This window comes from Protopterus annectens, chromosome 6.part0, assembly GCF_019279795.1.
Source record: "Protopterus annectens isolate FY-2018-M chromosome 6.part0, PAN1.0, whole genome shotgun sequence".
Lineage (NCBI taxonomy): Eukaryota > Metazoa > Chordata > Ceratodontiformes > Protopteridae > Protopterus > Protopterus annectens.
In genome coordinates this window covers 319733800-319758757 of record NC_056737.1, presented here as the reverse complement: position 1 = coordinate 319758757, position 24958 = coordinate 319733800, and the positions used below count along the sequence as shown (strand labels likewise).

Here is a 24958-nt window from a genome sequence, read left to right as displayed (position 1 = left end):
CAATAGCCCTGTAAGGGGTGAGTAATAGAAATAAAGGAGAGAGAGAGAGAGAGAGAGACAAGGGGGCTGGAGGGTGGGAAACCAGGACTGCAACAGTGAATACACTCGAACATCTACATTTATGGTAAGTGTACACAACTGTACTATGTTCTTTGTGTTTCACTGTTGCAGTCATCACACTTGGGTTGATTCCCAAAGCTGAAGAATGGGTGGAGGCAGTCAAGAAGAGTTGGGGCTGGCTAATATGCCCTGCAGGACTGCTGTTGCAAAAGCCGCCCTGGATTTGGAAAAGATAAGACAGGTGGTAATGCTTGGTGAAGGTGTGAACAGAACTCCAAGTAGCAGCTTCCAGAATGTCCCTGGTAGGGACTCACCTGAGGAATGCAGCAGAGGTTGAAGTTGCTCTAGTGGAAAGCGTTCTGACCCACAGAGGGGTTGGTTTCCCATGGTGTTTGTAACAGAAATGAATACAGTGTGCTATCCATTTTGAGATGGTTTGTTTTGATATGGCCTTTCCCTCTGCCCCTGGTGCAAAGCTGACTAGTAACTGGTCAGATTTCCTGAAGGGCTTGGTCCTACCAAGGTAGAATCTGAGCTGTCTGTGCACGTCTAAAGAGTGCAGGATCCTTTCCCCTTTATTCTGAGGATTAGGGAAGAAGGTTGGCAAATGGAGAGATTGGTTGAGCGCCACACTGGACACCACTTTAGGCATAAAAGTAGGGTTAGTCCTGAGAGAGACCCTGTCAGCATGAAAAATAATGAAGGGTTCCACAGCCATAAGTGCTTGTAGCTCAGACACTCTTCTAGCTGAAGTGATGGCCGGAAGCAAGGCTGTTTTCCAAGAGAGGAATTTTAACTCTGCTGATGCTGCAGGCTCAAAGGGGAGTAGCATGAGCTTTTCCAGTGCAAAGGTAAGGTCCCAAGCAGGGGTGGGGGCTCTCCTTGGTGGCCTTAAGGTGTTGGCCCCTCTCAGGAACTGTTTGATGAGAGGGTGAGAGAAAAGAGGTGGCTCAATGTTGTAATGAGCTGTGATGGCAGAGGCATAGATCTTAATGGAGGAGAAGGATGGGCCTCTGTGGAGTAGATCTGCTAGGCAATCCAGGATTAGAGGTAAGGAGGGCAGTGCTGTGTCTGCTCCTTTAGACTGAATCCAGGAACAATACCTTTTTCACTTATCAGCACAGGATTTCCTTGTACTGGGTCTTCTGGCTTCAAGAATGACGTCCAGCACCTGCTTGCTTAGGCTGGTCACTGGGGGAGAATTCAAGGAATAAGCCAGGCTACAAGGTTCAGGGTTTGCAGTTGTGGATGCAAGATCTGTCCCTCCTGCTGAGTGAGGAGGGTTGGGATCTGGGGTAGGTGCCATGGTGGCACCAGTGACAGACTGTGCAGTAGTGGGTACCAGTGCTGGCATGGCCAGTCTGGGGCAATCAGGATTGCTCTTGGTCTGTCTTGTCTTATCTTGAGTAATACTCTTGTAAGGAGAGGCAGAGGGGGAAATGCATAGATTGGGAGGTTTACCCACTGGAAGGATAGGGCATCCACTTTCCAGGCTCTGCTGTGAGGTGTCCTGGTGCAGAATTTGCTTAGCTGGTAATTGTAGGGGGAGGCAAAAAGGTCCACCTTTGGGATCCCCCATTTCTGGGTTAGAAGGCTGAAAGTGTTGGGGTCTAATTGCCACTCGTGTGGGTCTAGGAGATTTCTGCTTAAGTCGTCTGCCAGAGTTTTGTTTGCCTGGCAGGTATTGAGCTTTTAGATGAATATGCATGGCCAAGGCTGTGTTCCACAGGGTCATGGCTAGCCTGCAGAGTGGATAAGAGTAGGTTCCCCCCTGCCTGTTGATGTACCACATCACTGTGGTGTTGTCGTTTTTTATTAGCAGGGATCCTGGTGACAGTAGGGATCTGAAAGCTGTCAGAGCATGCTCAACAGCTAGCATCTCTTTTTGGTTGATGTGCAGATTCATTTGACTTGGGTTCCAGTGGCCCTGAATGCACTTATTGCCCAGATGTGCCTCCCAGGAATAGTCTGATGCATCTGTGGTTATGGTCTGGGCGGCATGGGGTTGTGTAAAGGGAAGTCCCTTGTTGCAGTTGCATGCTGCTGCCCAACAAAGAAACTCTGTCCTTAAACAAGGTATGATAGGTATGATGGTTTCCAGGTCCTGAGCATGTTGGCACCAAAGACATTTTAAGTACCATTGAAGTTTCCTCATACGCAGTCTGGCATATAAAATTAGTAGAATGCAAGAGGCCATGAACCCTAGAGACTGCAGGATTTTCCTTGCAGATATCTGGGTTCTGGTGGCCATTTGAGCGAAGTAGCCTGTTAGATAGGCTTGTTTTTCTGGAGTAAGGAATGCCATCTGGGATGCTGTGTCCAAGCGTGTTCCCAGGAATACTATTTTTTGACTGGGGACTAGTTTTGATTTCTTTTCGTTTATAGTGTACCCCAGGGACTCACACACACGTGCGCGCGCACACACACACACACACACACACACACACACACACACATAAATACATATATATATGTATCTATCTTTATATATATATATATATATATATATATATATATATATATATATATATATATATATATATATCTTTGATGACTGATTTAGTTCCACTAGGTTAGAGGCCTCTTTTCAAGAAAGAACCACAGTGTTTTTTATACTGTTAGAGGAAATTTGGCCAGGGCATTGGACCACTTCCCCTACTCTTTTTGGTAGATGCTCTGGGATACTTACATCCACCTGAATTGACGCCAACTCAAGCAGATGGGACTTCAGAGTGCATCCCCCCAAATAATGCACAATTCTTCATCAAGGGAAAACACTTATCCACCCATAACTGAAGAGTCTTAAACTGGCAGCCTGGAATATAGGAGCTTGGTCCCACTCTGGAACAGCTTTCCCATCATTGTGGTGTATATCCTGCAAGTGGCCACAAAACCTACCACCAGGAAAGCTTATCTAACAAAACAGAAGTCATTTTCACTTTGGTGCTCAGACCATAGCATGGTGCCTAGAATAGCCTAAGCTACAGATGTGTTGCCATTTATGACTGGGCATTTTTAACAAAGGTCTGGCCTACCCTTGGTGAATGTCCACCTTTTGGCTATGTTAGCATAGCTGCCTGTGACTCCTCCCCCCTTGATCTTTATCTCCACAGTTAAACAGCTACTAAAAGAGCTTCTCCATTTGAGACCTCCAAGGAAGCTATGGTCCCCTCTTTAGAGCCAACCAGCACATCAACACTGAAGTAAATTTCATGGAAGACTTTATTCTTACCTGCCACTACCTCAGCAAGGAAAATTTCAGAACAATCATTAATGTACGTAGAGCCATATATGGTTTCCTACAAAGACAGGGTGTCAAGTAAAACCAAGCCTTTGGTTATGCCTAGAGTAGTATCAGTGAGGTGTGAATCAGAAAGTCCAGTTGTTAGTATTTTATCCCTGACTACAGAACAAGGGTGAAGTTATCTAAACGGGATGGCTGCACACATGCATTTGAGGTAATATACTGAAAAAAGGGGGGAAGGGAGAGAATTTGAGACAAACCAAACAGTTTTTTTTGCATTCTTTATACTAGGAAAATGAGGCAAGCTAGTTTCCATAACCCTGTGTTCTAGGCAGGGGCTGTGCCTTTTTCACAATTGTTTTTCTAATACTACGGGTTGGAAAAAAAAAAATATATATATATATATATATAGATATATATATATATATATATATAGATATATATATATATATATATATATATATATATATATATATATATATATATATATATATATATATATATACATACATACATACACACTTTAGAAGCAGAGAAGCATTTGCCATGGCTCTACTGCAAGTCATATGGGCACCACTTTTTCATAAATTGTCAGGGTACCACTCAGGTAGCAAACTGCTGTAGTAGCCTTCTCAAGGGTAGTAAATAATGCCTCAACAGTGATCCTAACAATGAAGCTATTTCAGATGTGTGAGCATATACACTATTGCAGTGCACACTTGAATATAAGGATCATTGCTGTAGCATGGTTTCCCTTCCCCACTGCCCCAAAAAGAAACTCTTAGCATCCAGGGAAGTCTGGCAGGAGGTTGACAGGCAATGAGAGGCATCTTCCTTCTCACTTTCCTGGAGCATCCCTCTAGGGTCATGGACTAAGCCATGACCTTGTTGCCCTCCCTGTATAAGTGGGCACACCTGTTACATTTTTACTCAAAAATACCAAAAAAAAAAAAAAAAAAAAAAAAAACAATGAAGCTGTGTGGGCTGCTGTCCCTTTACTGGTAAGTGTACCACTGATTTTCTCAGTTTGAAGAGCAGACTAGTTCTATTCTGGAGATGTGTAGTGCTCCAGAAGTCAGGCTGGACAGAAAGAAAGGCAACTTCTTGCAGCTATTCCACAAACATAAAGAATGGAGTTATCATTCGATTCTTTCCTGCTGTGGTGAGTAGGCTCACACAAGTGTACTACCGTCACTATGCAGTTATATTATTGCGTCAAACCCTCTTTTACAGTTATAAAAAAATCCTTTGAGGTTTGTGGATATGTCTCTGACACACTCCACAGTGAGATGTTACCATAATGTCCTGAGAAACCTTAGATATCATGAAACACTGACTCCCACAGATGTGTGGTGTGTGTGTGTACCATGCTTTGTGAATTGAAACAGTAGTGGATTTTATCCACTTTTACTTTTCTTTGAGTAAGAGTATGGAGGTTCTGATGGTCTTTTGGAGTTCAATTTTGCTGCTAGATTTTCAAGGACTTATCCTTTTTATCCGTGATTATTTTAGTGTCAAAGCACAACCAGAGGCAGTGTTATGTTTGACTCTCCTCGTTAGTATAGCTTTCCTTAATGTACTAAATAATCAAGCTCCAGCTGGAAGAAAAAGGGCAAAATTTAGTAGACTGGTTCTGCATAGATATTTTAGACTTGATATGAATGTGTACGGGTTAAAGCTGACTGCATTACGTGCTTCGATAAAGTGATGTTTTCTGGGTTCATGGCTATTACTTATAAATGCAAAGGGGAGGGTATCATTACGTATGTCTGTTAAGGCTTCTGAGGATGATAGTTTGCTGAGATTGCTGACAAGTATTCACTCCAGAAGGGATTGTTTATTATTAGGATTGCTGAACTTAGTTTGGGTTTGGATAACTGGAGTGTATCCAAATAAAATTAGTGATATGGTGGTAAAGCAGCCTCAAATACCACTACCTTAAGAATGCATTCACTACTGAGTCTTCCCTGCACAGGTACTGCAGCAAATTTCTTGAGCTGTTGGTTATGACTGGAAACAAATAAGTCCATGTCTGGCACTACGCTTATCTGGCTCAGTCTGCAGAATACTGAAATGTCCATCTTCGGCTTATTTATTTTTTTAAACAAGAACCATCTTTCTTGAATTATCAGTTATGACATAGGCAACCCGGTGGTGGTGCTGCGGTAGTGTTGTCGCCTCACAGTAAGACACTGTCTGGTTTGATTTTCAGCTAGAGCGTCTTCTGCGTCGAAACATGCGTGAATGGGCGTACCTTCGTTGAAGGTTGTGCATCAGGGCTGGTAACTCGGCATGTAAAAATCAACTACCAATCATTAGCGGACCAGAGTTCTGCTGTGGCGACCCCTAACCGGGAAAAGCTGAAAGACACAACAACAACATAGGCAACCCTACATTTATATAAATAAAAACAAACCATATTGACATATTTTCAATTACAAACATTATACATCACTTAAAATCTTCTGTGAAGTCATTGTCAATAAAGCATTACATAGTTCATTCAACTCCTGCCTTCTCTTAAACCTCATTCCTTCTCCAAAACATTATTCTGCATGTATTGTTTCCACAGTTCTCATTTTCTTGTAATCTGCTCCTACCCTTTTCCAAAGCTACCGCTTTCAGTTCTTTTATTTCTATTACTATATTCACAATGTCTAGTACAGTTGGTTTAGACTTGGATTTTTATTATCCATTAATTGATTTTTTTGGCAGCCACCAGAATTAAACTCAAATGCCTTACTATGTCTAGGCAATGTCAACTTGGTATCACAGCTCAAACAAATTAATTCTTTAGTTACACCAATTTGCTCACTGAGTGTTTCTGACAGTGTAGTCTGCAAGGAATTTTTAAAGTCTGCCAACTCATTAACCTCCCAAAAACATGTTCCCAGTTACCTCTTTCTTCCCCATCGCACCTTCAGTATTTGCAATTTACCAGAGAAAAAATTCTCTGTGGAGTTTGCTTGGGGTATAAAATACCTATACAAATACTTCTGGTGAAAGATCCTAAATCTACTAGATTCTGTTGTACATTTGGGAGACATACATATATCCTCCCATTGTTTCTTTGTGAATTGCTTATCCAACCTCTCTTCCCAATCTTTTCTAACCTTCTCCGACTGATTCCTATAATTACTATGCAATATTTTACATGCTCTACTAATTATCCCTTTTTTAACAACAGCTTCTGTTCTAGGTCCTACAAAAAATGCCAGCATTGCTGTTTTTTCACTTAAAATCCCCCTAGTGATTTCTCTTTGCCTATAATCTGATATCAATCCTTGATAAAAAGCAGTCTCTAGCCTGCAGTCCACTGAATTCATGGCCTCTTCCCATTCTGTTACCTTTCCCGCTCTAATTATTTGTTCCCAAATCATTGGTTCCTTTGCCAGTTTTCTCCAGTAAATTCCAGCCCCCTCTTGTCTATTCTCTGTACTACTTATTGCAGTCACCCCTACGGGCAGAATCACATTTCTCTATTCCCTTGATGGCTTAGTTCTTAGAATACTTTCTGCTACTTTACGACTACAACACTCTATGCGGTTATTGTTATTCTACTTGAAGGATCTGCATCCAAAATCCCAGTCTCTCCTTATTTCATGAGCTTCTGCCCTATTCTATCACATTCCTTTCTACTTTGAATTACAGCTTTCTGCTCGGACTGTGTGTGACAGCCTTAACTGTAGCTCTCAAATACCCTTCTTATCAGATAATCCCAATCCAGCTTGTCCTTTTGGAAGGAACAACATATCCCCCGTGACTTTTTCCCTCTTCCCCTCCCAAACAAAATCCTTCAACTCTTTATAAATTACTAACCACAACTTCTCCTCTGGTTGATAAAAATATGTCTGAGCCGTCTATAAAACTAAAAGCACTACAAACATTTCACTGCTTGTATTTTGCTATCTATATCCATAAAACAGAGCTTCCATGTTCTTAGTTTTTGTACTATCTTTTGTCTGCTCTCCTTCCATATATCCTTAGTTGCCAAAAGAATCCTTTTTAATCCATACTACTAAGTACTTCATTTTATCATGTCCCCATAAATATGAGAATTGCTTAACCAATTCATGTGTGGGTATATAGTTTACAGCTACTGTCTTTGTTTTATATTTATTAATTTTTATATACTGAAAAGACTTAACTGTCTGAATGTTCCACAACACTAAAATGCCCTTTTCTGTTTTTAACATCTGTGAATAAAGCCAACATTTCTGGATTACCATACCAACTATTTATTTAACATTTGTTTTCTGGGCAAGACTGACTTGGAACGAGCCAATTTTCAGCAGAGGCCAGGAGAGAAATGCTCCAGATGCATGTCTTTGTAATGTGGGAGGAAACCGGAGTCCCCGGAGGAAACCCACATGAACACAGGGAGGACATACAGACTCCGCACAGAAGACACCCCATCCGAGAATCAAACCTGAGAACCTCTTGCTGTGAGGTGACAATGTAAACCGCTGCACCACTGTGCTGACCAATTATATTGTTGAATTTCTGAGTCCCTTATTTCCTTTGCCAATGGTTCTAAATATAACACAAATAATAAAGGGAAAAGAGGACACCCTGCCTGTTTCCTATGCTCAAACAAAATTTATCAGAGAGGAACCCCCCCCCACTTAAATTTTCAACACTGAGTCCTCATCAATCCTCCTAGTCACCTCATAATTTTATCAGGGAATGCAAAGGCTTCCATTGCCCTTCTCATAAAATCACAACTTACTCTGTCAAATGCTTTCTCTGCCTCACGATCCACCAACAACACTGGTATTTTCTTAAATTCTTCTTCCATATGGATCATCACTATTCTGTTAATGTTGTCAAAAGTTTGCCCCCCCTTCACAAAACTACAGTGATCTATATTTATCAATTTTGGCATCAACTTTGCCATTCCTTTAGCCATTATAGTCGTAAACATTTTATAACCATGGTTTAGAATCAAAATGGGCCTCTATAAAACTGGATCTGATTGGTCTTTACCATCTTCAAGTATGACAGCCACCTTAGGTTTCTCAAAGGATAGGAGGCACAGTGGCACAGCAGACAGTATTGTCACCTCACAGCAAGAGGTTCACTGGTTTTATTCTTGGTTGGGTTGCCTTTCATGCGAAGTCTGCAAGTCCTCACTGTGTCTGCGTGAGTTTCATCTGGGTGCTCCAGTTTCCTCTACATTCCAAAGGCATGCAGTAGGTGGATTGGACACCCTAAATTGGCCATAGTTGTGAATCTGCGGGTGAGTGTGTGGTGTGGAAGAACTACAGCAGCAGGGCTAGCCACCCAGCGGTGTAAACCTTGGTTGTACATGACTGTCACTGTTGAAGTGACACCCTGACTCCATGTGCAAAAAATGGGAAAACGAGGTAGTGGATGGAGAGATGGTTGGTTGGTCCTTCCTCTCCTTTGAAAATACTGTTAAAGAAAACCTTTCAGATCTTTATCACTTTCTTCCCGCCTAGCTTCTAAACTTCCACAGGAATGCTATCTAATCCTTGAGATTTTCCAGTAAATTGGTTATACATCACCATTTTATCTCATCTCCTCCTTTCCTAACTTAGTAATTGAGCCTCCTCCAACTCTAACCTTGGCACATTTAATTTTTCCATAAATATTTCCATTTGTGCTTTTTCTTGATTTCCTAATTTCTCTACTTTATGCAGATTTTCATAAAAAATCTGAAATATATATAATCTCTACAGGATTTCTGGTTATTTTCCTTGTTATATGCTCCAACCCTTTCTACTTTCTGTTGCCTAAGCCAGTGTGCTAAAAGCTTTTGTGCCCTGGGTTATATATACATACCTATGTATGTATATATATATATATATATATATATATATATATATATATATATATATATATATATATATATACACACACACACACACACTGGATATAAAAAGTGTACACACCCCTTTCAAAATGCCAGGTTTTTTTTATATAAAAAAATGACAGCACAATAAATCATTTCAAAACTTTTCCCACCTTTAATGTCACCTATAACCTGTACAATTCAATTGAAAAACAATCAAATCTGTTAGAGGAAAAATACAAAAAATAAAACACATACAATACGCTGGTTGCAGAAGTGTGCACACCCTTAAACTAATACTTTGCTGTGTGTGCACACCCTTAAACTAATACTTTGTTGAAGCACCTTTTGATTTAATTACAGCATTCAGTCTTCTTGGGTACGCACCTGCCATCAATTAAAGAGACTCTGATTAACCCCAAATAAAGTTCAGCTGTCCTACTAGGATTTTCCTGAAATTTACTCAGTTGCCTACTACAGCAAAAGCCATGATTCGCAGAGAGTGTACAAAGCATCAAATGGATCTCATTGTTGAAAGGTATCAGTCAGAAAGATACAAAAAAAATTTCCACAGCACTGGATACACCATGGAACACAGTGAAGACAGTCATTAAAAAGTGCAGAAAATATGGGACAACAGTGACGTTGCAAAGAACTGGACGTCCCTCCAAAATTGATGAAAGACAAGATGAAAACTGGTCAGGGAGGCTGCCAAGAGACCTACAGCAACACTGAAGGAGCTGCAGGAATTTCTGACAAGTACTGGTTGTGTACTACATGTGACAACAATCTCCCGTATTCTCCATATGTCTGGACTATGGGGTAGGGTTGCAAGATGGAAGTCTTTTCTTACACAGAAAAACATCCAAGACCAGCTAAAATTTGAAAACAGTACATCAAGTTCCCAAAAGCATATGGGAAAATGTGTTATGGTCTGATGAGGCCAAGGCTGAACTTTTTGGCTACAATTTCAAAAGGTACGTATGGTGCAAACACAACACTCTGCATCACCAAAAGAACACCATCCCCACAGTGAAGCATAGTGATGGCAGTATCACGGTTTGGATGGCAGTATCATGCTCTGGGGTTGCTTTACTTCAGCTGGAACTGGGGCTTTAGCCAAGGTGGAAGGAATTATGAACAGTTCCAAATACCAGTCACTTTCATCCAAAAACCTTCAGATGTCTACTAGAAAGCTGGAGATGAAGAGGAATTTCACCTTTCAACACGACAATGACTCCAAGCATATATCCAAATAAAGAAAAGAATGGCTTCACCAGAAGAAAATTAAGTTTTGGAATGGCCCAGCCACAGCCTAGAACTAAATTCAATAGAAAATCTGTGGGGTGACCTGAAGAGGGCTGTGCACAACAGATGCCCTCACAATCTGATAAACTTGGAGTGCTTTTGCAAGGAAGAGTGGGCAAATATTGCCAAGTCAAGATGTGCCATACTGATAAGACTCCTACCCAAGAAGACTGAATGTTGTAATTAAATCAAAACGTGCTTCAACAAAGTATTAGTTTAAGGGTGTGCACACTTATGCAACCAGCGTATTGAACTTTTTTATTTTTTATATTTTTTCCCCTAACAGATGTGCTTGTTTTTCAATTGAATTGTACACATTATAGGTCACATTAAAGGTGGGAAAAGTTTTGAAATGATTTATTGTGGTCTCATTTTTTTATATCACAAAAATGTGGCATTTTAACAGGGGTGTGTACATTTTTTATATCTACTGTATATATATATATATAAAAAACGAGAGATGCTAAACAGTAATCTTTCTAAAACCATGCATATTATTGAGGTAGTCCTGTATTTTCTCTTTAGCGCTCTGCAGTTGCACCTCTTGTTGTTCTGTGAAAGTTTCCCTCTTCTGCAGTACTTTTAACCTTTGTCAGTCCCTCTAAATAATTGTTACCTCTTAACTATAGCTCTTTTTTTATTTTCTGCCCAACTTTTAAATTCCACTTATATTTTATCCCATTCCCTTGCTATATCTCCTGAAGAAATTTCTGGCTTCCCTAATAACTCCTGAATAATTTCCACTACCCATTATTTAATTCCTGTCTAACACACAGTTGGGGAAGCGCTAGTGTCAAATTTTTATTTCAGAACTGACCGTATAGCCTAGCCCAGTTTTTGTATCTTGGGGAATAACATGTAGATTCACATCTTACATACCAAACATTTTCATAAACTTCTTCAATCTAATCTCTTTTGCTATATACTGCCCCCCCACATAAATCCTCAGTGTTGCAAATCAAATTCCAGTCTCCACCAGTAATATTCCCTGTATAAAGCTAACTGTTTCTCCCAGAATTTTTTAAGCTCCAATGTAGCAGTTTTAGGTGGAATATAAATACATGCCAGCATAATCCTCATCCCTTGCTAGTAGCCCCCTTACTACTATAAACCTAACCATTATTTTCACCATTTTCAAGGCACTCCCCAAAATTCATAAATCTTTAGCAAACCCACCCCTTAGACCCATCGTTTCTGGGAGGGGGTGGGTTACGGAGAATATATCCATATGGCTTGAACACAATCTAAAACCTTTTGTAGATGGCTTGGATAATATATTGAAAGACACAGGGGACTTTTTGATGAAATTGGGCAAAGTTAAAAGTACAACAAAACTGTTAATGGTCACCATGGACGTTAACAACTTATTTACTGTGATTAATAATGACTATAGTGTTACCATGATAAGTACCCTTCTAAGAGATTCTAAGGCAACAGAAGATAAGATTTATTTAGTTAAGGAATTGTTAATGTCAGTCCTTGACAACAATGTTTTCATAGGAGCAGATTCAGTTTATAAACAGGCACAGGGGGTAGCCATGGGCACCCCCTGTGCCAATACATATGCTAATCTTGTTCTATCGCAATGGGAACAGACACATGTGCTGAATAATGAAATATGAAGGCACACATTAAGATGTATGCACGTTTTGTGGATGATGTCTTCATCTTGTGGGATGGTGATACAGATTCTTTACATCGGTTTGTAGAATTTTTGCATTCCACAACAACCTTTTTTAAGTTTAAGGTGGATACATCGTTCCATTCTATAGACTTCTTAGATGTCCACATAGAACAGAATGATGAAGGCTTTGCATCCAGGCTTTTCAGAAAAGAATGTTGGAGAAATACTTTATTAGCCTACGATAGCATGCATCCACGACACACTTACACCAATATAATACAAGGGCAAGTTAGCAGGATTTCAAGGATATGCCTAGATGATGAGGTTTATGAGTCAGAATTGTCAAAGTTAAAGGGGTGTTTACTACAGAGGGTTATAAAAGTAGGGTGGTTGATAAGGTTATGGATCGTGGTAAAAGTTTTCGAAGTACCAAATATAAACCATGGATAAGACGAGAAACTACAAATCTTTCCAACCGTACAAGTGGCCCGCTGCTGCAAAAGGGACCTGAGATAATGCTCACTTACAGTGGAAATGTAGGAGATGTTTGTGACATCATCCGTAAAAATTGGAACATCTTAATGGGGGATGAACGTGTGAACAAAATAGTAGGTACCCACCCTCGATTTAGGTATAAGAGGAATAAAAATCTCAAGGACCTACTATGTAGAGAAAATATGAATGAAAATAAAATTATAGCTACATCAATAGGAACAGCCCCGTGTGGAGGTTGCAAAGCTTGTCCACACATAAAGAGAACATCTGATTTTGTACATCCAGTTACTCACAGGAAGTTTGTATTTCAAGGTAGAGCCACATGTCGTACCACTGACATAGTTTACCTGGCAGAATGTGTTAAATGCCCAAGTTTCTACGTGGGTAAGACTAATCAAATGTTTAAGGCAAGGATTTTGCAACATTTGTCTTGTATAAGGAACAATGATATTAACAATGCTTTAAGTAGACATGTGATGGAATATCCTACTCATAGTTTTACCTTTAGGGCCATTGTGAATGTTAAGGTAAACAATAGAGGAGATAATTTGAAACACTTAACAGAGCTAGCTGAATCTAGATGGATAGTTGAGCTACTGGCCTGTAGGAAGCCAGGGCTTAATGATGTAATCCCTGTAAAACCTACCCTTCAAAACAGGCGGGTCTTTCATTGACTGCCATTGGCTATTCATTATTTTAAATAGTGTCTGTTTTATGTGAGAAATATCTGATGAAGGGAACATCCCGAAAGCGCTCATCTTGTGTTTTATCTTTGTTTTAAGAAATAAAGCATTGGAATTTAGCAGTGTCCTACAACGTTTATTTCATTTCGTTGGTTGGTTAGTGTGGTAGGACTTTGGTGCAGTATTTGATTTTTTACCTGCTATAACAATACAATCCTATGAAGGTTACAAAATACAATAAAGGTTACATAATGTAGAGGTAAAATACAAGAGTGAGAGTCATACATTCAGGAAACTGCAAAATACATCATAGGACAGTATAAAACAGGCACTTTTTTTTTTTTTTTTTTTTTGAGGCTCTTCAGATGTTTACAATATTTACATATTTACAAACTTGGAGTTAATTAAAGTCTGCTAGTTCTGCTTTTGGATGAATAAAAAAAAAACTTGAGAATAAAGTGAAGAGGATTGTGGAGAGCTAGTGGGGAGACTCGTTAGTGTTTATGTAGGGTGAAAGCAGGAGCATTTCCATGTAGAAGATAGGTGTAGGAAAAGTTGGGTTTTGAAGGATTCAGTGTTATGTATAGTCCTAAGAGAAGGAGGAAGAGAATTCCATTTTTTTACCTAGAGAGAAGGAGAGTAGGAGCTGGCCAGCGGGATGTTTGGGTTTGTGGATGGAAATTAGGTTTTGGTGTTCAGATCTCAGGGATTTGTTTGGGATGTATAGGAGACGGATGTTCGTTAAGGCTGGGCATTTATCTGGGGAGAATATTAATTTGTGAGTGGTGGTTAGTAGGAGATAGTCTAGGTGGTTAGGGAGTTCTAACCAGTTCAGAGATTTTAGGCTAAGGCAGTGGTGAGTTGAGATTTTGGATTTAGTGGCGAATTTGGAGATCTTATTGTAGCAAGCTTCAAGTTTAGAGGTATTGGAAGCACACAGATTGGTTAGAAGGGGGGCTCCATATAGAAGAGAAGGAAGGAGGTATGTAATTGCTAGGGAATGACTAGAGGAGTTGGAGAGAAATTCATTATTCCTGTATAGCATACCTAGCTTTTGGTGGGTTTTCTTTATGTTTTGTTGTATGTGGAGGTCGAATTTAAGGTGTTCGTCTATGGTGATGCCAAGGAGTTTTGCAGAGGGGACCACTTGAATAGCAGTGTTAGTTTGGCTTAGGACATTGAAGATGTTTTTGTCAAAGGAGGAAACCCTGGTGGGCAAGAAAATTAGTATTTTAGATTTATTGGAGTTCAGGGAGAGGTGGTTTTGGTGCATCCAGTTCTCTGTAGTGGAGAAAGCTGTTTGAGTCTTAGTTAGTAATTCAAGAATGTTGTGGGCAGCATAGACTAAGGTAGAGTCCTCAGCATATTGGATGACTGTAGTGTCAGGGATGACAGTGTGAAGGTTATTTATAAAGATGTTGAAAAGCATGGGTCCGAGGATGGACCCCTGAGAAACGCCAGTAGGTGTAGGCAGAAAGGAAGAGTTGCAGTTCTTCCATCTGACAGCTTGAGATCTGTCAGATAGGTAACTGGAGAACCAGGAAAGAGTATTAGGGGAGAGATTAAGATTGGCGAGATGAGAGAGAAGGTGTGTATGGGAGATGGTGTTGAAGACTTTAGATAGATCTAGCAGTGTTGTGGATACAGTAAGTCCAGAATCTCGGGCTTGAGTGACAGTTTCTAGGAAGGATAGTAAGGCTGTTATGGTGCTGTGGCCAGGACGGAAGCCATGCTGGGTGGGTGTTAAAAGGTGACTCTGAGTTAGGTAGGGCAAGAGTTGGAGGTGGACACATTTTTCAAGTATTTTAGATATTGGAGTGAGTACAGCAATGGGGCGGAAGTTAGAAATAGTGATGTTTTTACCTCCTTTGTGAAGAGGTAGAATGTAGGCTGAATGCCAGAGTTTGGGTATGTACGACTCAATGATGGATCTGTTGATCAGGATACTAATTGGTAGAGCAATACCTTCGGCAGCGCATTTGAGGAAGGAGGAGGGTATGTTATCAGGGGCATTAGAGCAAGGCTTGAGTTTGGATAAAAGTTTTTTTATAAAGGTGGTGGAAACAGGTTTGAGCTGGAAATTAAAGGGACAGTTGTTAGGGTTGTTGGGTGCTGAGGACAGGGGGTTGGGTGGGTTATTATTTGGGAATGTTTCGGTTAGTTTAGCTATGGATTCAGTAAAGAAGGTGTTGAAGTGGGAGCTCAACTCACTATCAGTTAGACTAGGGTCAGGGCAGGGATTATTCCTTGATCCAGGATGGAGAAGAGAGTTGACTGATTTCCAGAATTGATTTGGATTCTTATTGTTGTTGGACTGACGTTTATTATAGTAGTTTTTTTGTTCATAGTGATAAGTTTTTTTACTTGATTGCGGAGTTGGGTGTATTGGAGCAAGCTAGAAGACAGTTTGTTTTTTCTGATAAAACCTCCAGGCTTTGTCTCTGTGGTGCATAATTTGTTCAGTTTCTTTAGTCAGCCAAGGAGCAGATTTGGCTTTGGTTTGTTTGTTTCTTAGAGGGGCTAAGGAGTTAAGAGTATTTAGGAAGTTGAAATGCTCTACAGTGTTGTCAAGTGGAAGAGTGTTTAGGATTTGCCAGTTAATTTGTTTAAAAATGTTGGAAAATGTTGAGGGGTTGAAGTTGCTAAGGTTATGAGTTTGGATGTAATGGTGTTGGTGTTGGCTGGAGCTAGTTGACCGATGAATGAGGGCAGGGAGATGGTCACTGAATGTGTCAGGGATAGTGCCAGAGAGAATGATTTTGTTTGGGTGGGAGACTAGAATCCAATCTATAATGGTCCCTGGAGGGTGTTTTTTGTTAGGACGGGTTGTTGAATGGATTACTTGGGAAAAGTTGTAAAGGTTAATAGTTAGGGAGGGGGATGGTGTGTTAATTTTATTCCAGTCAATACTGACATCACCAAGAATATAGGTTTCATATTTTATTTCAGTTGAGGCCCAGTGAAGGATATTTTCAAGGGTAGTGATATTATTGCCAGGGGAGATATATAAGGAAATAATGCAGATATTCTTATGTTTATTCAAACGGAGAAGGCTTCCTGTGATTTCAGAATTTTTTAATTGAGGGGTATGGATTTCAAGAGAGATTAGGGAGAGAAGGTTGGAGTAGATTAGAGCAGAGCCTCCACCTTTTTTATTTAAACGGTCACTTCTGAGGATGTGGTAACCTGGAGGTAAGATTTCAGAGTCAGTAATATGGGGTTTTAGCCAGGTTTTGGAGATGGCTAAGATGTCAGGTTGGTTGTAATTAATCCAGGCTTGTACATGGTGATTTTTGTTGTTAAGGCTCTGGGCATTGATAGTGAAGATTTTAAGAGTGCTAAAGGAGGAAGTGGGTGGAGAAGGGGAATGGGGGAAAGTGTTATTTTAAGGCTGGGACATTACAGGTAATAAGGTTTAGTCTATTAGGTTTGTATACTAGGTAGTTATCTAGGTTTGGTAGTAGTTTAAGAGAGAGTTTTTGTTGAGGTGGTAAACAGTTTGGAATGGAAGAGGTGCAGTAGGTTGGGTGGAATAAGGGAAGAGGATATGGAGTGGAAGTGAGGGAGTAGGAGAGATTGTAGTTGAGTGTTAGGGATAGTATGAGTAGGAGGTAGGAATGGAGGAGCTTTATGGGAGAAAGAAGTAGCAAAATATAGAGGAATTAGTAAGATGAGAAGGGAGCAGGGGAGTCGGATAGTAAAGGGTTTTGGGGGGGGCATGTTTAGAATGGGTGGGGTAATGAAAAGAGAAGTGTAATGGAAGTTAAAATGCTAACTGAGGGGGGAAGGTGTAGAAGAGGATGGGGAGAGTTAGACTTGTAGACAGGACAGTGGGGGAATAAGTGGAGAGAGGTGACGGAAGTGGAGTGGGAGGAGTAAAAGTGAGTGGGGAGTAAGAGTGGGTGGGGAAATGAGAGGAGGACTATGATTTGATAAATGAATAATGGGGTGGGGTAATGGAAGAGGGCTGTGACTGGATAAATGAATATGGTAGGAGGGGTATGTGAGGAATAAATGTAGAGGTGCTGGGGGCGGGTGGAATTTGGGGGCAGGGTAGGAGAGCAGAGTGAGCCCGCAGGGCGAATGGAGTGGGAAGAGCCAAAGGAGGAGAAAAATTGAGGAAGACAATCAGTAAAGAGAAATAGTCAGAGGTAAGTCTTGCAGAGATGTGTATTAGGAGAAGACTACTGAGAATGGAGTGGTGTGTAGGAATGTAGGTGAAGGACAGAGAGAGAGAGAGGTAGGCAGCTTTAAAGAAAGGATTGAGAAAGGGTGTAAGTAGAGTGAAAGTGGGTAGGTAGTCCTGGGACAGTGGTGGGGGAGAGAGTAGAGGAAATATGTCAGTGGGCTATATGAGGGAGATAAGGAGGGTGTGGGTTAAGAAGTGGGGACAATAAGAAGGTAGAGGAGCGCCACCTAGTGGTCTGTCAGTTTAATGCAGTAGAGACCCCAGGGAGAGATATCAGCTAAAGGGAAGGAGGGAGCTACCATAGGTCGGGACAGGGGTTGTAGTTATAGAAAGTAAAGTGGGATAATCAAGCTGCAGAGAGGGGGGGGTTGTGACTGCTGGCTGGCCTGGCAGGGAAGCGCACTGCTGTCTACTTGGTAAGTGGTCAGTCAGTAGATCCTTTGCGGCCATGACCTGAACTGCAAGAAGAAAAATAATGCATACATATCCATATCTACTTTTTTGAGTAACAAATCAGCCAACATGTTTTTAAAAGTGGGAGGAAACCAAAGTTACCAGAGAAACCCATTAAGACACAGGGAGAACACGCAAAATCCAGAGTCATTGGAAGGTGGAACTGAATCCCAAACCCTGGAACTAGGAGGCAGAAACCTTACCACTGAAGTCACAGTGCTGCTGCTGGAATACTGCTGCCACAGACTTCCAAGGGAAGGGTAGGAGATGATATAGAGACAGCGAAATTTCCCTGTCTGTTCGTAAAGATATGCTGCATTAAGACCAAAATGTTCCAAAGCAAATGAGAAAAAGTGTTAAATACCAAATAGATAAATGAACAACAGCATTCTATCAGTGGCATATGCAAACTAGAAAAAGTGGTACAATGGTGCAATACGGCTGAGTTTTAAAACTGACAAACACAGCTCTCTGAGACTCTTTAATGCAAGTACTTTTCTTCTCTGAGAAACATTGCTATTTTACTTAATTGTTCTCTTGTTTACCTATTGTCCATAACATTCTGTAATATGTCTAAATTAAAAAACGCATAAAGTTGAATGATTATATAAACATGCAGTCTGTAAGATGCTAGGCACTACTGTACTGTTTATGTCACATGGGATCTCCCACTGTCACCAGTTCAAAAAATAAACACAAGAAAATAAGAGACAGTAGTTCAAGAAAAAACGACAAAAGTAGTACTGATCATTGAAATTGCTACACCCACTGATTACAGGGTCTCAGAAGCAGCGAGACGCAAAGTTGTAAAATACCAGGACGTTCAAGTAGAAATGAGAGCAATGTGAAAAAAAGATGCCCAGACAGTTCCGATAGTAGCAGGAGTGACAGAACTAATAAAATAACAATTTAAAGTCATAAATAAATATGCTACCAATACACATAATTCCATATGAACTGCAGAAGGAAATCAATTCTGGGTACATGGAGGACATTCTAGGCTAACATCAAAGATTGAAGAAATACTAATTTTGTAAACTCCAGTCATACCCTCACTGAGGAATAGGGTCCATTCCTATCATGGAATAAGAAACCCAAAACACTTGGGAAATAATTAAACTGGGAAGTAAGGTAATTTGTTAGAAGGCAGTTTGGTCCAGTCCTTTCTGGCTGAATTTGCTCTATGTGAATACTGCAGTGAACGAGAGCTTGATTTGACTGAATAATATGCTGAATGAACTTCGACTTCTTCTAATGTTATACTCATGTAGCTTTGCAGTTAAGTGTCCTAGCTACTATTGTGGGTACTCTGCAATTACATGCTCAGCATGCATTTAGTCCATCCCCTGATTAGTTTGCACAATCAACAAGTTTTCTCTCTGTGAGCACAAGGGGAATAATGCTCCCAGTATTGCCAGATATAATTTTCAGCAAATTACACCACAAGACAAGTTTAAATTCTCTACCATTTTCCCCTAGGATAATGTGAATATTTTCCTACTAATATACCTTAGTGGTTAATCATTTTACTGCACACTGACAAAGAACAATTGTGATTGTTGCAATAAATGCAGCAACAAAGACAAGTGAAGATTTTTCATCTCTTGATCTGCTTTTTAAGTTCACTTTAAAAGTCAGTATCTGCTTTAGTCTATATTAGTAATTCCAGTATATGACTGACTGTTTTGACATTTAAGTAATCTAACTGTTGTTACTATACCCTGGTTTCTTTTTTATGTGGCGAGTAAGTCAGACTTGTTCAAGACTCGTACTTGCTTTAGTTTCAGGCTGGTCAGTTACAGAGCTAAGTATCATAAGAATTCACCCCCCCCCCAATAGCTGTATTCTTAAACTCTGCATCTCTTGTTATCCAAACCCCTTAGGATAGTTTGACAACATAGTTTTTTCACTCCTCCCTTTTTAGTGACTAATGCAAGTATCACTTTGTGAAGACTCTCCCCTTAAGCTATTTAAATATATTTGCCCTCACCTTGTATCCCTTACACAGTGTGTTCACCATGCTAACACTTAACATATCTTTAAAACTTAGTGGCTTGGTTTGCCTGCCCTTACTATAAATCTGCTTTTGGTAGCTCTTCCTTGTCTCAACTTTTATACTAGTCATCACTAGAAGATCAAATTAGGAAGTTCCTTCTCTTTGCATTATCTTTATTCTTGCAGACCCTAACCACTGGACAAAACAGAAGATCTGCCTGCTAGTTTCGCCTCTACTGCCAGCATTTTAACAGTAGGTCTTCTAAAACAGTGTATAAACTGCCTTATGCTCAGAGATATTGAAATTTTACTTAAAAGTAATGACTACTGAGAGAAGTATAAATGCCTAATTAATCCGGAGGCTTCCCTCTCAACTACAAACTTTCCTTGTGAGCTTCATACACCTCCACCACAATTCTCCTCTAATCACAGCACAATTACTTATGGCAAGGCTGTAAAGCAATCGTTCCAGAACCTCCCAGAAATAAGATTAAGTCTCAACGAAAATGAAGCCACTCATCTGCCTTATCCATACTGCCGACAAAGAGTCACCATGCACAAAAGTACTTCAAAATTTACCACTTTTCAATCAAAGCAACAATAGAAATGCTTTAGTGATAGGTGACTCTATTGTCAGTCTCACTTTCTCATCACTCACAAGCCTGGACAAGGAGAGGGTTACAGTGAGTTGCTGCTGCCAGGATCTCTGACATTATAAGACCCCAAAAGACCCTAACTCTTGACAAATACAATTAATGGCACACATGTAGAAGGGAATGACTTCACACACAGAATGCTAAGGGGTATACAAACAGACATGTCAAAACTTTCCCGAGCATGTTACAAATGAAGGTAAGACACTAGTCCTGAGAGGAATCCTTCCTTCACCTCAAATGATGATGATGAAAGAAAAGATAACTGGCCTCAATAAATGGTTAAATAGCTGTTGTCACTTCAGGAAAATCCAGTTTGTGTCAGCACTGGATAAGATGCTTGTCAGTCCAGCTTGCTTCACTAAGGATGGCCTGCACCTCTCATTTCAAAGTTTTTGCATAAACCCCCATGCCTTTTTAAGCAGAGTCCACTTCTTGAACATTCCAGCATAAAAACACAACAGCCCTAAAAATGGACTGCATTAAGGTGGTTCTGCCAGAAAACTAAACAATAAATTTCCTGATCTTGAGGCATGCCTGCATTTAGAATACATCTTTGTTTGCAGTTACTGAAACTTGGATTAAATGTAAAAACAGCAGTCCCTCTATACCAGGGTTTTTGCATTTTTCATACTTTCACTCCCAATGGCAAGTGTGGTGAAATCTTCATATTTGTCAACGAAGATATTACCTCCAGACAGCGCCAATGGATTCTGAAACTAAAACTTGAACTACAGCTCACTTTAAGTAGGATTAACAGTCAACTAATAGCTTGTTACAGAACACGTTCTTTGTCCCCTGATGACCATATAAGATTCTTCAGTGTTCTAAATGATCTCCCTATTACCAAAAACTCCACTATTTGGGGTGACTTTAGCTACCGTTCCATAAACTGGACAAGCTACACCTCCAATGTACGACATGCCCCACAATTCCTAGGCTTAATAAACAAAACTTTCCTTGAGCAGCTAGTAAGTAAACCTACTAGAGGGCACACCATTCTTGACCTGATCCTTACAAACATGCCTGCTTCTTGCACTACTCTTCTGGTATCTCCTTCCTCAGTAAAGTCTGAACATAAACTCCCAAAATGTCCTACAGCAAACCTCAATTAATGTAAGGACTACAAATCTGTCAACCTACTATTTGGCAAAATATCAAAATTCAGTTATGACTGCACCTACCCAGACCTTAGTACAGCATCAAACTTAACTAAGGAATTCTTCTAGAAAAATGCATAGTCCTAGCAGTACCTACCAGAACAAACTATCAAGGGAAATTCAAACACAACCACCCTGACGGTCTACCTCCACAACAAAATAAGAAGTCATTATTTTGATCCAAAACCCATCTTCTCAAGGATAACATCAAAAGCATTACAAAAGAAGTGAAGCACAATATCAGGTCCACTAAAGGAGCCCAGAATATAGGCTGGCCTCTGAAGACAAAGATACTTAAAAATCATTCTTTAGCTATGTTAGAAAACTAAAAACAATAGCCTGTACTTCTCACTACTTACTCATAATGGGGCCTCTTATTCTGAATTAACTTACACTGCTAATATTGTGAACCAATTTAGTGCCAACTTCACATGTGAGAAATTTCACCTTGAAATATCTGAATCCCTTACTTCCCCAATTATATTTAAATATCATTTACTGAAAGTGCTAACCAAGATAATAAATTCTTCATACATGGCGCATGACAATGTACCTGGTTGATTAATTATAGTGTTAAACATGTCCTTGTAGACACACTCCTCAATCTGTTTAGCTACTGCTTTGGTCGCTAATGAGTGGTGCACAGCAGTTGTGATGTCCCTCTACAAGGGTAGCCTTACAACCAACTTGGGTAACTACAGTCGTATCAGCCTTACAAGCCTCATGTGCAAAACCATGGAAAAAATATATAACTGACCTCATAAATAATAACATCAAAAATCTTATTTGACTTGACCCCCAACAGTTTCAGTCTGTGAAGGGTACATCCTGTCTGCTTAATCTGGTAAATTTCTTTGAAAGGGCTTTGGAGGCTGTAGATGGTGTTCATGCAGTGCATGTGGCATATCATGACCTGGCTAAAGCCTTTTGACACCACTCCACATTCTGGATCATCCAAAACTAAATGCTTTACTAATTGGCTCATATAACTTATGAGTATAACATATTACCTTATATGATATAAGGTAAGATGAACAGCAAACTGACTGAAAGACAGAATTAGCACAAGGCAAGTCACGGGAAAGTCATCAGAAAGTATGAAAGCAATCAACTGTGCCCTTCAGGGCTCAGTGCTGGGGCCTTCCTTTTTAGTACTTACTTCTCAGATCTTCAAGCAGAGAACCAGAAACCCTGGCTAACAAAGTGTGAGGATGACTGCAGACTAGGGGTTGTTGCTAAATCAACTTGTGATCACCAAACCCTCCAGAATGAACTTGTCCTATTAATTTCCTGGTGTACTAAAAAGGGCTCAAACTAAATGCTAAAAAGTGCATGCAGTACTATCCCTTCTCACAGACACCCCCCTCATCCTCCTATAATACTGTATATATAACACAACTCTAGTAAATTAAAGACTGGATAGGGGCACAGCTATATAGGCCAATATCGTTTTCTCTCTCTTTTGACAATCGTGTACAAATGGTTCAGGAAATCCTTTCATTTAGCCCAGCTAATTACCAAAGGAATATCATCAAGGTCTACACAGGTAGTCACTCCCTTATACTTCATATTGATCAATCCAGTTGTCGAATAATATGTCCCCTTTGGAATGAATGTCACTAAACACATTAAACATTAAGAAAGACACAAGAGGTTTCTAACCCCCCAAAAATCACAGGCCTAAAGATGCTGAGCTACCAAAAGAGGCTTACATAGGCATCAACATTTACAACAGTGTGGGATGATGTCAAATGCCTTTGCAAGGTCTACATTTTTCAAGGAAGATGACCAGGCTAAGTAGAAGGCAGGACCTGCCCTTACCAAATCCAAATGGGCAGAGAGTCTACTGGTTATCTATATCCTTTTTTGTTAATTCCATAATGATCCTTTCCATAGCCTTACAGATAAGACTGGTAAGTCTTATGGGTCTATAATTACCCAGGTTCACTGAAGTCCCAACAGCACAACGGAATAATGGCTTCTGTCCTCCTTTCCTCCTGCACAAAGCTGACAATCTGTATAGCTTCTGTAGGGGATCAGATAAGTCATGTTTTAGGCTGACCAGTAGGCACCCAGGTATGTTATCTGTCCCCCACATACTACATTGAAACCTTGCTCTTGGGAGATTCGATTCCTAAGAGATAAAGTCACGGGTAAAAATAAATTAGTCTTTTTAAAGAGCATGAAGACACAAATGGAAATAAAGCAGAGCATGATAGTTTTAAAAGTTCTGCTAATGCACAGCAAAATCCCTTCATTTAGTGATCCTGCCTTTCCTTTCTCTGCAGCAAATGGCCCAAGTCAAGTCTGCAGTAAGCATAGAGAAAATTAAGAAGCCCTGACCATATACTGGCAGTCTGTATAAAGGTTAAGGTTGTAAGCTTTAGTTTCAGTGATACAGTGTTTGATTCCCTCAGCCCCATTTCCACACTGCATAACCTTGAGAAAGTCACTTAACCAGACATTGCTCCCAGGTCACCCCTGAAAAGGCACTGTGTGTCCAGTGGACCTGGCTGCTTAACAAATAGGTATTTTTATTTTTATTATTATTATTACCAAACTAAACTGCTTTGCATTAACTACTGAAAATGGAAAAAAAAGAGACTACATTTATTCTTGGAAACTAGTTTGCTGGTTTCCTACCTGAATAGCAGACCATCACAGAAGAAGGTGATGCCTTCATTCCAACAATGAGCACCATTTCCACAACACATTTGGTTTTGTACTTCCCTCGGTCATCTGCACAGCTGCAACATACGCAAAAAACAAAACAAACTTTTAATTTTAATTACAGTTGAAGAATATACTGTCACTGAAATCAAATCTGTCTATCTTAATATAATATGATGTCATAACCACATGCACCTTACGTCGGACTTACTTTACTTATTGCAGTCATTTACCAGCTAGTCCAACTGAGTCTGCATCCTTATAGAGAGCAGACTCAGGACAAGCTCACTAAGAAAACAGTGCTGCAATAATCTTGCAATTTACAATGCTATGCTAACAAAATAAAATAATAACTAATCAATAAAATGTCAGTAGCTCCTTAAGGCACACTGTTTCACTGGCAAAGAAATATTACATCAAAGGTAAGGTACAGCAGGACAGCAATTTACAAGCATTATAAACAACTCATAGAAATTTGGCACGTGACACATACCATGTCAAAGACTTAGAAAAATATCTTATAATCAATACTGAAGCAAACTGCAGTACAGATTGTTGAAATTGCTACGACCAGCGATTATAACATCTTAAAAACTGCAAGACATGCCT

At 40.0% G+C, this 24958-nt stretch overlaps 1 protein-coding gene across 1 annotated transcript in view; it reads right to left on the bottom strand.

The window, feature by feature from the left end:
• Positions 1-24958, bottom strand: part of GANC (glucosidase alpha, neutral C) — a 981067-nt gene that overhangs the window by 20974 nt on the left and 935135 nt on the right. The window contains exon 23 of the mRNA XM_044074070.1: positions 24323-24426. Coding sequence (XP_043930005.1) covers positions 24323-24426 — 104 coding nt within the window. The remainder of the gene's footprint in view (positions 1-24322; positions 24427-24958) is intronic.